At 42.5% G+C, this 14,972-nt stretch overlaps 1 protein-coding gene across 1 annotated transcript in view; it reads left to right on the forward strand.

Annotated features, from left to right (window-relative positions):
- The window catches only part of cubn (cubilin (intrinsic factor-cobalamin receptor)), a gene marked incomplete at its 5' end in the record, with an annotated part of 87,812 nt that extends 73,764 nt beyond the window's left edge, over nucleotides 1-14,048 (forward strand). Inside the window, 13 exons of the mRNA XM_079181240.1 lie at nucleotides 3,067-3,223; nucleotides 3,590-3,745; nucleotides 3,875-4,060; nucleotides 4,383-4,512; nucleotides 5,223-5,440; nucleotides 7,044-7,243; nucleotides 7,541-7,703; nucleotides 9,001-9,209; nucleotides 9,513-9,657; nucleotides 9,889-10,070; nucleotides 10,821-10,986; nucleotides 12,237-12,472; nucleotides 13,909-14,048. Of these exons, the coding sequence (XP_079037366.1) occupies nucleotides 3,067-3,223; nucleotides 3,590-3,745; nucleotides 3,875-4,060; nucleotides 4,383-4,512; nucleotides 5,223-5,440; nucleotides 7,044-7,243; nucleotides 7,541-7,703; nucleotides 9,001-9,209; nucleotides 9,513-9,657; nucleotides 9,889-10,070; nucleotides 10,821-10,986; nucleotides 12,237-12,472; nucleotides 13,909-14,016 (2,256 nt within the window). The 3' untranslated portion in view covers nucleotides 14,017-14,048. The remainder of the gene's footprint in view (nucleotides 1-3,066; nucleotides 3,224-3,589; nucleotides 3,746-3,874; nucleotides 4,061-4,382; nucleotides 4,513-5,222; nucleotides 5,441-7,043; nucleotides 7,244-7,540; nucleotides 7,704-9,000; nucleotides 9,210-9,512; nucleotides 9,658-9,888; nucleotides 10,071-10,820; nucleotides 10,987-12,236; nucleotides 12,473-13,908) is intronic.
- Between the last annotated feature and the right edge of the window lie 924 nt (nucleotides 14,049-14,972).

Consider the following 14,972-nt stretch of genomic DNA (forward strand, 5'->3'; position numbering starts at 1 on the left):
ATGCCATTACGGGAGGCTGAGGTAGCGGCTCCGATTCTAAAGGAGTGTCCGGAGTACAAGGTGGGAGAAATGCCGGACAAGGAGAGAATGTGGCGGAAGTGCTGGTGGAACCAGAATCTGGTAGCTACTTCGCCGGATTCTGAGATGAAGAGTGGATCCGTTGGTGATAGGCTCTGGCATTTTCGAAACTGCAGGTATGTGGAAAGGGTCTCGAATGGACTCAGCGGTGACTGTATCTTGAAATAAAAGACGGGCGTAGGTCAGCCTGATCGGTTGGTTTTCGTTTGCTTTAAGTAGAATGTCATGGTGTCTTCCGAAAGATAGGATAAGTCAGATATGCAAGCATGGCGGCGTGGATCGAAAGTGAGGTTTGAAGCAGTAAACTCTGAGCATCTGAGGAAACCAAAGAAGGCCAGGGAGAACATGGCTTCCAAGGTTAAGGCAATGTGCGGATTGCTGTATCTGGAACGGATGGTGATGATGCACGCGGACAGTAGGTCAAAGGTGAGGGGGAGGCGACGAGGACTTTGTGTGGGCTCTTTCTTTGATAGACCTTTGAGGAGCGAGGCTAATTGAGAATGATTTGAGGTCGAGCATGGGTTTCCAGTTAAGAGTTTGCAGAAGAAGTTTATGCCACTAAGGTAAACTTTGATAGTAGGAGTTTTGATAGCCATCATGGCATGCGCGAAGGTGACGTAATATGTCAAGGAGACCAGATCGAACGACGGGAAGGTTACGTTGTATTGGTTGCGGAAGTTGTGGAAGCTCTTCCAAGCTGTCCAGTAAGACGATAGGGTGGATGCTGATAGGCTATCGAGTATGGAGTTTCGTGAGCTGGTGATCAGCGGTAGAAGGGTGAGGTTTACAAGTTGAACGTCAGAGCCGAATATGGAGGAACAGGTGTCGGATGGGTGTCTGCATGAGGGGCCAAGCTTTTGAACCTCTGAAATGAAAAATGAGAAAGGAAGTCAGCGATAGTGTTAGAATGCCCGGGAATATGAGCGGCACGGAGAAGGTAATTGTGCGTGAATGAATGCCAGGTTAGACGCCGAATGAATGGCATTATGGAAGGCGCGTTGGAGCGTCCTTTGTTGATTATGTCAACTACTGGGAGGTTGTCGGAGTGAATGAGGATGAACTTGCGAGACCACTCGTGGCCCCCACAGAATGGCTATGGCTATGATGGGGTAGATCTCAATGAGTGCGGAGGAAGTTGCTAGGCAATCTCTCACGAGCTCGGGGGGCCATTTTGCTGCGAGCCACCTTCCGTTGTAGAAACCCCCAAAAAAACAGAAGGAGCGGCGTCCGTGTACAAATGTAATTCGTGTGCGTGTGTTACTTTGTCGTCGTAGAAAAAAGTAATTCTGTTCCAATTGGAGAGAAGGTTTAGCCAGAGACGGAGTTCGGAACGGCTTGAACGGTTCAGTGAGATGGAGTCCAAGAGAGATGGGATGGATGCGGCCATTGCTAGGAGGTGGAAAATGAATGATCTCCCTTGGGGGACGATGCGTAAGGCGAAGTTAAGGTGACCCAAGAGGGAAAGAAGCTGGCGTTTGGAGCGTGTGGTAAGGAGGAAGTTTGAGATTAGAAGGCTAATGCGGTTGAGTTTTTCGGTTGGTAGTGAAGCCTCGAACGACTTGGTGTTGAGAGTGATTCCGAGAAATTCAATGGATGTGGATGACCCCATTGTTTTTTCGGCGGCAAGAGGGACTCCGAGTTCAGAAAACACTGATGCCAGGGTAACCAGACCAGATGCGGGTGGCGATGAAGGGGGGGAGATGATTAGGAAGTCATCTAAGAGATGGACGAGGAATGGGATTTTGTAGTTATTGGACAGGATCCAGCAGAGTGTTTCTGACAGGTTGTCGAATATTCTAAGTTCACAATGGATCCAAAATGTCAGAGTTCTTACGTTTGACTTTTAAGTTAAGTTTTAGTTCCAGCACCTTACGTCACATTCCACCAATCAAATCCCGTCGATTGAACCAAAAACAAAACACATCTGGTCTTCTCATTATGTCATGCCCTCTTCCTCTTGTCTGGGTCAGGTTGATATTTGTACGCACTTATTCAAGGTTGATTCTGAATCCATATTAAGAAGAACTTCATTTACGACTTTAGTTAAGGCACAGTTTCAGTTGAGTGGGAGGCCCTGAAAGCAGACTGAAAAAGTTCAAAGAGATTACTATTTTAAACATGCACTTATTTGTATTACTTATTTCGATACACGTTTTCCACTACACCTTTCCCACTACTTGAACTCAAATACTTTCTGTTTTCTTCCTCTTTTGATCTCTCGTCCCATCTCCTCTGGCATCTGCCCAAGGCAGCAACTTCTGCATTTGAAAAGTGAAGCAAATGCAGAAGTGCCTTAAACTTGCATTCTCTTTAATGGACATCAGGCGGCGACCCTTCTTGTTACAAAAAAGAGTCTGATTGTATAGAAGTCTTTGAGAAAACATTGTAAACATGACTTTATGGTATGAATCTCTAGTTTCAAGTCTTCTTCAATACAGTATGGTGTCCATTTAGTAAATCATGGTCCATTTAGAGTCAAACAGACCATAAAGCAGGGTATGCTTTAGGGCGGAGCTTACTGTGATTGAATGGTCGCTAACACAACATTGTCTGATCAGGGAGTTTTCCATGTGATTTCCCATGAAAGATAATTGTAACATTTTGGTCTTCTGAAAAAGTCTTATTCAGCGTTTAGTTGTACTTAGCTCCAGCCGCTGTCACGTCTTGTTGCAAAAAACAGATGGTGACGCCCAAAAACCAAGAAGACAAACACCAAAATGCCAAACTTAAGGTTTCAAAACAGTAGTCCATAAACCAATGGTTGACGTCATTGCAACTACGTTCACTTCTTATTTACAATCTATGATCTGCCTCTGACAAGCTGATATTAGATAAGACCCGCCTTGTTGACATTCTGCCAAACCTATATAGATTCCTACAAAAGTGTGCAAAGTTACTTAATAAATCTTTCAGATGTGTTCAGTATGTATATTTAAAACAATGTTCCATTTGACAACACTTTCTGAATCAGAATGCATTTCCCTGCAGGTGTGGTCAGGTCAGACCCAAAATACTCAGGCTCTGCTGTCAACAGGCTGTGGCTCGGTGGCCCCGGGCCCCATCATTGCTCCATATAACATCATCACAAGCAGATTTCAGAGCACTGAAGCCCCTGGCAGAGGTTTCTCAGCCTCCTTCAGCACCAGTAAGAACCAAGCAGCCAAGACAGCTTCACTGTGTTAATAACGCCATACTGACTGACTGACTGACTAATTGTGACAGTGTTTGAATCTAAAACACAGCAGCCTTGAATGTTAAATACCTGTGTTTAATGTGAATTATGTTTCTGTCACATGAGAGAGCAGAAGACATGTTACCTAGTAAAATCCTTTTGTCTAGAAAATCCAGTTTCACTCGTAAAATCTGGATTTTCCATGGGTGATTTATTTGCATTTTCGGAACAGTAATAGAGTTTTCAATCCCAGCTCTCATAAAACACAAGTTTTAACTTAGATGTCGTGAACTTTAGTGTTAGAGTGAGGTATGAGGTCTGATGTCTTCTGTTTATTAGGGTGCGGAGCAAACTTCACAGCTCTCAGTGGTCGTGTGGTTTCTCCGAATTATCCAGCCGACTACCCTAACCACTCCAACTGCACCTACAACATAGACGCTGGAGAACAGACTGTGGTCGTCCTCACTTTCCAGGTCTTCCAAGTAGAAGGCAAGTGTAGCATTAGCAACATGCAGACAGGAATCCCCTGCAGATGTCTTTGAAAATGAATATTTTGTTCTCTGTGATGTTTGATAACCAACCAGCTATTGTATGATTATGTGGCCTGTCATGTCTGTTATCCAGCACACTCCACTTGTCTGTATGATGGGCTGAAGATCTACAGCCTGGCTACTAGTAGCCCTGCTATTGCCACTCTGTGTGGTAGCAGCATCCTGGGGCCGTTCTTCAGCTTTGGCCCCATGTTACTCCACTTCTACTCTGACTCTGTGATCACTGACAGTGGCTTCATGGCAGAATACAGAGCCATCCGTAAGTAATGAAGAGGAGAAATAATTGCTTCACTGTAATGAGCAGATTGCTCCATCTGACAAAATCAAGGTGAGAATGTAAGGACTACGGACAAAGGAATCTTTCAAAAGTATATTGTTCAAGTTGAAGGACTGATTCATGGAATGTCACCACTGCAGCTTGCCCCAAGTCTGATCCCACTACAGTACATCACGCAGGAGGGTCACTGCCATGCCATATAGTGAGGTCAAGGTCAGGGGAAAACCATGTCCAACACAAGTCACAATTTAGGTGTGTGTGTGTGTGTGTGTGTGTGTGTGTGTGTGTGTGTGTGTGTCTACAGCATGTGGTGGTTTCTTCAACAGCTCAATGGGTACAGTGAGCAGTCCAGCACTCTCCATGACCAACTACCACCACAACATCAACTGTACCTACCACATCGTGGTCCAAGCTGACAGAGTGGTGGATCTCAAGTAAGACAACACTAAAGAGGGAAAATTAATATGTATTTGAAGTCAATTAGGGAGAAAGGGGGATTTCTACATTTTTGTCACACAGTAATTCCTTTCAGTGTGATGAAATGTTTATTTTACAGGCCATGATTCAAGTTTTTCAAGTAATATTTAAAAAAATGCTTACCGACTTTTTTTCTAAAATTGAAAGACATGATTGGCAGGTCATTTCACTCTAGTATACATAAATTAAATACTATATTAGCACTAATAAATCCATGAGCATTGTAAATTAAGGAAGAGAGAGGACTAAAGGAACACTGTATGAAATGATTACTCTTATATTTAACAGATTATAATAATATTCTAGGATTAGTCCTTGTCATGAAAACATTACTACATCTAATTGAATGCAACCTTATTATCACTTGAGGAAAACATAGCTGAGGCAACTAGGAAAATCATGTACATTTTTTTTTGTTTAAGTTTCCATGTTTTAATGGAACCTTTCTGACAAAACCAAAGCCTTAGTGTTGGAGCCCGGTGGACTGAGGCTGTATCAAGGTTCATGTGGCCACAGTACAAACTGGTGACTGTACTTGGGTCCTTCTAGTAATCTGTAGCTGTGTGACTGTGAATCAGGATGTTAGTGCAAAATAGCTTTACAAACTCTAGACAACAAGCTCTGAAGTAATTTCAGCCCTTAATGCTCTCCCTTTCTCTCGCCAAAGGTTTAACACGTTCCACCTGGAGGCATCTTCTTCCTGCCGCTATGACTCTGTGGCAGTGTATGATGGACAGGACACCTTGGCACCCTTATTGGGGAAATTCTGTGGGTCAGTGCTCCCACCTAATCTGCTCTCCTCCACCAACCAGCTGTTCATGGTATTTCGGACAGATGCCTCAGTGAATGGGATTGGCTGGAGGGCTGTTTACAGTGAGACACTCGGTGAGTCAATGTTACTGAATTTGTGATCTGAAAAAAGTTAAGCGTAAAAGCATCCAAAAAGCATTCAAGATTAATTGAAATCAAACCAACTTCGGAGGCATTCTTGCAAGATGTTCACAATGTTTACTCTGCCCAACTGTAACTATGTCAATAAGCAGTCCCATCCCGAGGAAGAAAACGTTGATATATGTTGTACGTTTCTTTAAGCTGCGTTGCATGTTGAGTTGTTTTTTTTTATGTGGACCTGTTTCTATACTTTGAGTTTATACCTGTTACATAACATTGTTACACTTTTTACATAACATATGAAAGTCCACTAAAGCAGTTGTTATTTATTTATGGCAGCTTTGTTGCCTAACCCTAACCTAACGTTATTGCAAATGGATTGCAATAAGGGGGCTGTGGAAATTTCCACTCAAAGGGTCTGTACCGTTTAGTAAATGTAGCTGAAGAGACTCTAAAGTTTCATTTCCGATTCTCCCTGACTCATTACAGCATCAGGTAAGAATGACTCCAGCTATTTCAACTCATGCAGAAGGTGCACCAAGCTGCTGTAACATTCATCTGATCTCTGATCAGTTCAAGCCCTGTATGGCCTGTATGGGTGGGGAACCACTCACCTGTGTGGGTTAGAGAGCACTGACCTGTGTGTGTCAGAGAGCGCTGACCTGTGTGTGTTAGAGAGCACTGACCTGTGTGTGTCAGAGAGCGCTGACCTGTGTGTGTTAGAGAGCACTGACCTGTGTGTGTCAGAGAGCGCTGACCTGTGTGTGTCAGAGAGCACTGACCTGTGTGTGTTAGAGAGCACTGACCTGTGTGTGTTAGAGAGCGCTGACCTGTGTGTGTTAGAGAGCGCTGACCTGTGTGTGTTAGAGAGCGCTGACCTGTGTGTGTTAGAGAGCGCTGACCTGTGTGTGTTAGAGAGCGCTGACCTGTGTGTGTTAGAGAGCGCTGACCTGTGTGTGTCAGAGAGCGCTGACCTGTGTGTGTCAGAGAGCACTGACCTGTGTGTGTTAGAGAGCACTGACCTGTGTGTGTCAGAGAGCGCTGACCTGTGTGTGTCAGAGAGCACTGACCTGTGTGTGTCAGAGAGCACTGACCTGTGTGTGTCAGAGAGCGCTGACCTGTGTGTGTTAGAGAGCGCTGACCTGTGTGTGTCAGAGAGCGCTGACCTGTGTGTGTTAGAGAGCGCTGACCTGTGTGTGTCAGAGAGCGCTGACCTGTGTGTGTCAGAGAGCGCTGACCTGTGTGTGTCAGAGAGCGCTGACCTGTGTGTGTTAGAGAGCGCTGACCTGTGTGTGTCAGAGAGCGCTGACCTGTGTGTGTCAGAGAGCGCTGACCTGTGTGTGTCAGAGAGCACTGACCTGTGTGTGTCAGAGAGCACTGACCTGTGTGTGTTATATATACATATATTCAATGACCAAGGGCTCACCATCTGCCCCTGTCTGCATATTTGTTGTATTGTAGATTTGCACAGTAATTCTTTGAACCTCCCAGACATTATGTTTTTTCTACTTGAAGATGCTGGTCTGCAGTTGCCTATCGTGTAACACATTATTGGTTTGAAGGACGGGCTCAGTGTTTGTTTCTGACATGCCTGCAGGTCCTGCACAGGGATGTGGTGGCTACCTGTCCATGCCCATGGGCATGTTTGGTTCTCCAGACCCAAACCTGGATGGGCGCTATGAGCCCAGGATGGACTGCCTGTGGACCATTGAGATGCCAGTCAACAGGGCTATCAACCTGACCTTCAACTCCTTTGACCTTGAGAGCTCCTCTACTTGTCGCTACGACTACGTCAAAGTAAAGAACCCCAGCCATTGAAATATGAATGCAGATATAGATTTTCTTTCATCAAAACATCATTTCTGAAGATACTGCATAATGCTGTCGTTTTTGTGTTGCTAGTGTGACCTAACGATAAATAACTAAAGATCATTTGATATCAACTGCAGTTGTGGATTTGCTTCCGTATTGATGCAAATCTGCATTAATACGTGTAATAATCAAAGAGTCTTTTTTGTCCTACTTGTAATAACTGTCCGTAATAGGATGACAAAATGTTATTTTCTTTTTTAACGTTATGTGTATTTCTATCAGGTGTATGATGGTGACAACGTGAACTTCCCTCTGGTTGGGACATTTTGTGGAAACTTCCTCCCTGCTTATTTTGTATCGAGTGGAAACTTCCTGACTATTCACTTAGTCACTGATAGCTCAGTACAGAGACGAGGCTTCAATGCTACCTACAGTGCTGTGCCAAGTAAGATACTTTCTAATCTCTCTTTGCTACTCTGCATTCTACTTGCTACAGAAATAAGGCTTATTCTTTTCTGAAAATATAATATGTATATTATATAAACTGTTAAAAACTTAAAACCAAATGACTGTGTTCAAATACCCATCTGCAGCTGCCTCAAAGTCCAGTCTTAGTTTACATGTTGGTTACTCTTACAATAAAAATGCTAAAAGTGATTCAATTATTAGTAATACATCATTACATAAAAGTTGATAGTTTCATGGTGTTATTGGTAGTTTTACTCTCTTTGCTCTTGCTTTCTCCTCCTTTAAACCAATTTGCATTTTGTTTAAGTATCCTGGGGTGTCGCTGATAACCAGGGCCAAAGGTTATCAACTCAACACAAATTAATATAGTCTGTTTAATTCTTCCATATTTGAAGAATTATATGCGCTACTCAGCTGCAGAACAGCATTAAAGAGTTTGATATGAATCAATGAATAAAACCTGATCAGTTGAATTAGAATGATCTTATTTTGGGGGAGTTGTTCCTGTTCTGATGTGAGGGTCCTGGGACAGAGGATGTCATATGTTGAACAGATTGTAAATCCCTCTCAGGCAAATTTGTAAATTGTGATTTTGGACTATACAAAATGAATTGAATTGAAATTGAATTAAGGTGGTTTAGATATTCCTCTGTGAAAGCCTGTGAACAGAGCCCAGTAAAATAAGTGGATGAGATTGAAAAGTGGAGCCTCAGTGTAAGTATCAGGCTGAAAATGTCTTCCTGCTTGAACTGCTGAAAGATTCATTTTGTGAGGTAGTGAAATAACAGGTCATAGCTCTCTGAATGGCAATGAATAGCTGGAAATACAAGTTGTGAACGTGGTGGCCTGCGTCGCTGTTTTCTCCGAGAGGGAAACAGCCTGGTCATTACTTTGAAAGTTCTGTTTGCTCTGTTCAGCATCATTCCATTTGTCTTCAATAATTAAACCTCTACACAGGTGCAACTTAATGTAGGGCCCTTTTGAACATGTGAATGTGGATTGTTGTGCCAGTGAGCAGACCTCTGTGCTGCTGTGATGCTGTTTGTTGTAGAGCTGAGTGAGAGGATCCTTCATCTGCTGCCTTGTGTCATCGCTCTCATTTCATTTAGTTTTATACTTGAACATTTAATAACTGTTAAACGTTTCCTATCAACATATCAGCTCAGACACAATCCCACAGTAAGTATGTCTGATGTTTTTTAACATACATGTTGCTGCTATACTTTTAATTTAGCACATTTTTCAAACCTCTCGATGTGTCTGCCTTCCCTCAGTGGTCTGCGGCGGAAATCTAAATGCCACCACCACCATACAGACCCTGGTTTCGCCTTCCTTCCCCAATGCCTATCCTCCTTACACCTCCTGCCGCTGGGTGCTGGATGCTCCAGCCCAGGAATCCATCCAGATTTCAGTCCAGACCTTCGTCCTTCAGCCTAGCCAGAGCTGCTCCACAAACTACCTGGAGATGAAAGACTGGCCTATAGTGAGTGTTATGTTTGTATGTGTCTTAAAAAGTGGGTGCTTAGATTTCACACTACAACAAATAGTACCATACGAGTCTGCTTGGAAGTGAGACTCAGACAACCATACAGGTGAGACTAGTTTAGTTGTTTAGTCTGATTGACAGCTTTTATACCAAACTAACCAAACTAAACTGACCAGAGTTCCTTTGAACAGGTTTGAAACTACTTGTAATCACTGTAGAGAGATGAGAATTATCAAATGTATCAAAATAAAACTCCTGCACAGTTATGATATTGTAATGAGGTGACTCTTGTGTTTCCAGGGAGACTATGGGCAGTCACATAAGTTCTGTGCATCAGATGGCCATCCACCAGACTTCTACAGCTACAGCAGAACAATCCTTGTGCACTTCAAATCTGACACCTTCATGACAGGAAATGGCCTGAGTTTCACCTATCAGATCGCCAGTACGTACCTGTTGTAAACAAGTAGAAGCAGTTCTACTTCGTTACTTAAGAACTTAGGGCTTCAAATGTGTGTATTTCACTTACATGTGCAAGTTTGGTTTAAAAAAAGAGGATGTATATTAAATAGATCCGAAAAAAAGTCCTAATGAAAAGTGCACAACAGGTTTTGAGATGATGCGCATGATGGGTACTGAGGGAACTTGCTCTAAATGTGCTGGTGGTGATTCCCAGGCTGTAGCCGAACCTATGAACAGGAATATGGCTACCTGAAGAGTCCAGGCTGGCCTGACATCTACCCCCACAACATGGACTGCACCGTCATCCTAAGGGCCCCGCAGAACAGCTACATCTCCTTCTTCTTTAACAATTTTGATGTGGAGACCCACAGCCAGTGTGAATTTGACTACCTGGAGGTAAAACAACTACAAACATACGGAGACATATTTAGATCAAATAAGTATGTTTGCCATATCAACTTACATTATGGCAGATGTATGAACAATCACATATACAATAATCAACTTGTTTTAAGTGTAACTTTGGTGGTTCTCAACCTGGACCCCATTTTCCCATGTTTTTGACTCATAATTAGTGACTAATGGGGACAACAATTTTTGAAATAGTTGTTTGACAACATTATTGAAGGGTTGCCTTGGCTGCATAAAAATATCTGGATACAAAAATCTATCTTGTCAGGCAAGTATTGTGTTTGTGACCGGTAAACCAGAGCACGGACCAATCAGCTCTCAGATAGCTATGTGTAGCAAATCCATCTGGCATGTCAGAATAATGGAGAGGATCCTTCAGAGTTAGTTTATACGTCCACCTTTGGTTGTGAAATGTGAATATGGGGCAGCAACAGGTCCTACTCTTTCCAGCCTTCTTCTTCTGTGGTTGGAGGGTCACAGCAGCCACAGGAACACCGGCAGACTTGAGAGCTTTGATGGTGCAAAAACAAAGTATGAAAGTCACGAGAGTCACTTACGGGTGTTGAAAAATCGAATTAGTAAAATGTCTATAAATGAGCTGTTTCTATCTCCAGCACAAGGCCAAATATACGTGGACAGGGATGTCCATGTACATGAAATGTGAGCTGGCAGTAGTCTGTCTGACCCTTCTGTCTGGGGGATGTCAGTAAATCCCAGCACTCTGTTGTCTCTCAGATCCGTAATGGCAGTACAGCGGACTCACCACTGATTGGTCGGTTCTGCGGCAACACATTGCCCAGCCCCGTCTTCCCACAATCCAACCTGCTCTACTTGCGCTTCAAGAGTGACTTCTCCATGGCCCGTGATGGCTTTGAGGCCACATGGACATCTTCCCCTCACGGTCAGAGCGAAATTGTTTTAAATCATGTCAAACCATGAAACATCAAGAGCTTAAAGGTTTCCATTCCAACCAAAGACTAAAACAGTTGCTGTCACTAATTCATGCATTTATAATACATACAAAAAACACCCACAGAAACACCAACAGGGCAGAATACAACACTCTAAAGCCCTCCCACCCACCTGCACACACACTCACCAGAGATATACAACAAAAAGACAATGGTGACGGCCTGGTTCAGGCACACGCACCCGACCGGCTCAGTAACAACCAGCTTCACTTCATCAGGACCAGGATCAGGGTAGAGAGTGCACGATCCCCCTTTAAAGACCAATTGAAAGCATGTTTACAAAAACAAACCAAACAGTTCACTTCCTGGGGGGGAAGGAACCATCAAGATCCTGATGATACCCTCTCCCCCCTCTGAAAAAAACAAATGTATTTAGGGTGCTACAGGAGTCAGCAGCATAGGCCCATAGAATTGCCACCATGGCACTTTATTCAAAGCTCACACAATTAGACTCAAAGAGCCCGAGTGGCCTCTGCCCAGAACTTGAAGAACCAATGCTGCTTGCTCCATAAATACCAAGACGAAATGATACATCTTAAACTCTAGATGGTGAGTGAAATCAATTGTGTGGATGGGTCAGGTCTCACCATGGTGTGTTACAAAACCACAAAACATGAGGATTTCATCGTTATCATACATTGAAATAATACAGAAATCCCATGTTTGTTAGAACTGTTGAACTTCTCCTCTGTGGAACTCCCTTCATAACTTACCTCTATAATAATAATACAAATAACTTTATTGAATAGCACCTTTCAAAAACAATATTCTTTCTTCTTTTCTATGAATGGTCAAATTTGAGGCAGCCAAAACCAAAATGTCCAGACTTTCTGTCCCTAGTATGAGCCTCGCTCCAAACATACTGGATCCCACATTTCTTATTGTGCAATACCATAGTGTCTTTTTCGTTAGATACACAAACACAAGCTTTCTCTTTACTCGGCACAATCTGCAGTCTTAAAGTCCAAGATGAGAACACCTTGGTAACATCAGCATTGTCTCATCAGTTAGACTGCTGATTGATCAATCTCACTTCACTGTCACTGTCATGTTTTTCATGGTTATTATTGCTTGTAACGATGCGGCCTGGGATCAGTAGAAATGGTTCCTGACTTTCTGTTTGCTTATCCCGTTTGTCTTTAAGCTGAAGCATCTTTTGTTTTACATAATTGTGTACTAGGTTGCGGTGGTACTCTGTATGGAGACCATGGCTCATTCTCAAGCCCCAACTACCCAGGCACCTATCCGAACAGTACCCACTGTGAATGGGGCATCATGGCACCCAGAGGTCGTGTGGTGACCATCACCTTTGCCCAGATCAGCATTGATGACACTGGAGATTGCCAGAACAACTTCTTGAAGTTGTATGATGGCCCAGACACCTCCTCACTGCCTGCTGGACCTTACTGCGGAGTGGTATGTAACCCAAGAAAGCAGTCCCTTCTTCCCCTGTAATGCAAACCTAAGCCCTATATGCACAGGACTAGTATTACCTGGTGACCTCTAGTAATCTGTAATAATTACAGAGGTCGTCTGTGATCTTAATCCTGCACGAATCTGCCACGTCCATAATGCTGCCACATATTTTGCCATATTTTAAAGATGTCATATGGTAATTTAATCTTCTGCAAGGTTTTCATTTTCTCCGTGCCTTTTTGTCTGCCTTGTTACTCGTCGAGGATTCTGGAGATTGGGTTAACAACGATTATAAATGAAAGTTTTGACAGCATCTTGTGTGCAAATTCAGGACCATCTCACTACATGGCATAGAGGTCTTTATGAATGATATATAAATATAAATAAGCTTTTATGATGTGATATTATACTATCAAATATATATATATATATATATGATATAGTATAATATGTTTAATGGAAGCAGATGTGTCCCAGAGCCTTGACATCATATCCGGAGGATAATGTCCGTAAAATAACTAAAGGAATATGAAGACTTTATTTATCCTGTGTGAAAAAAGACGTGGAGGGGTGATTGGTAAATTCTGTGAGGTCCCCTGGTAATACTGGTCCCACACAAATAGCGTTTTAGTGGAAGATTTATGCCATTCAGAACATTAAAACATTATCTCATCAAACAACTATCATCTACAGTATGTAAAGAAGAGATAGAGCAGTAATGTCTACTTGTCTCCCTCTGTGTGTGTTGTTATCAGAGCTGGTGTTTTTACACACAGCATGTGAACGGCCCCTAACGTTAAAAGAGTGCTAGCAGCAGCTAATATTTACAGTCGCATCAACAGTGCAGCAGGCTGCTGTTGTGAAAGCTGGTCTGGAGTCAGTACATCAGAAAACCATGCTGATGAAACTACTACAACTCCTGCTGTCTGTCCTAACGTATATGTTCAAACAGTGTGGTTGAACTAGTCCTGCTTTGTGTAGCCTGATGAAGAGAATGAAATTAGACAAAAATCTGTTCTTTTGTCTGATTCAGCGCTGATTTGACGTGTGTGGGGAGAAATGCAAAAAAAAAGGTGTTTCTGCTGCTCAACATGGAATATTGGTATTCATCCAACATGAAGAAGACTATATGTGAATCCCCACCAGGCCTTACAACCGGGTCTCACCGTCAGATCTGTTCTAGAGACTTCATACCAGCAGCATTAGTACAGTTTCAATGAGTTTATTTGTATAACATGTCAAAGACATGAAAACGTGCATAATCATTTTTAGCAACACTTACTGTTCCTGTTTCAAAATAAAAGCCCCTCTAGCATCTTTCTGTGGACAGCATCCCTAGAATTTAGCAGTAGTTTTAGAAAAACAGTCAGTAAGGACTATATGTCTGCGTTTGAATATACAAGCATTATTTGTTTCTGCTCTCTGTGTTTGTGCAGGAAACCAACATTGCTCCATTCACAGCCTCTTCCCATCAAGTCTACATTGTTTTCCAAGCCCAGTATGCCAGCCTACCTTCAGGTTTCAGACTCACATGGAGCAGCTGAAAGAATGCCCTTCAAGACTCACACACATGCAGACAGTTGCTGACTCATTTCCTAATCATGTTTTAAATCTGCCTCGCATTTATTTTTTAACCAAACTAATGTCATGATAATAATAATAAATTTATATTGATATAACACTTACATGATTTGTCATTTGTCATTTCAGATGTTCAGTTTAGTTTTTTTACATTTAACCACTGACCTGCTGGCGTGCCAGACTTAACCAACTCTTTTTGGACAGCCAAGCATTTTTATAACCCAAAATTCTATTAGAGAGATACATTATTTGATCATCGGAATGATACAGTATTAGGCTCTACTGCAGTGATTTTCAACCACTGTGCCGTGAGAGATCGTCGGGTGTGCCGTGGGGAATTGTCCAATTTCACTTAATCGGTCCAAAAAAACATTATTTAGTTGCTGCAAATAATTTGCCATTATTGAGCCTCTGAGCTGCAACATAGTGGCTGGCCAAGTAATAAATACTCTTCCATGCCAGTGGGGGGCAGTAGGTAGCGCAATAAAGACCGTGTTCATTTAAAACAGTAGAATTAAATGATGTGTTGGAGATGAACAGCGATGGAGAAATATTTGAAAAGGAAAGATGCAGGAAGAGCTTGGTGAGAGTCTTTCTTCAGTTTCTGCCAGGATATCAGCTTTGTGTTCATCTAAACATGTCCAGGTTTCACACCGAGGAAGGATCAACACATTGAGAGACTTGTATTTAAATTGTCAGCATATATGCTGTATTGTGCTACAATGTGTAATTATATAATTTCTTGTAAGTTCTTGATGTGCCGTGGGATCTTTTCAATGTATAAAATGTACCACGGCTCAGAAAAGGTTGAAAAACACTTCTCTACTGTATTGACAAACTCTTTTCACAGTGTATTAAGACGATACAAGCCCAAATCCTTGACTAATGCAAATTTACACTCTATTAACGTTTTAGTAGC

The sequence above is a fragment of the Pholis gunnellus genome, assembly GCF_910591455.1.
Source record: "Pholis gunnellus genome assembly, chromosome: 20".
Classification (NCBI taxonomy): domain Eukaryota; kingdom Metazoa; phylum Chordata; class Actinopteri; order Perciformes; family Pholidae; genus Pholis; species Pholis gunnellus.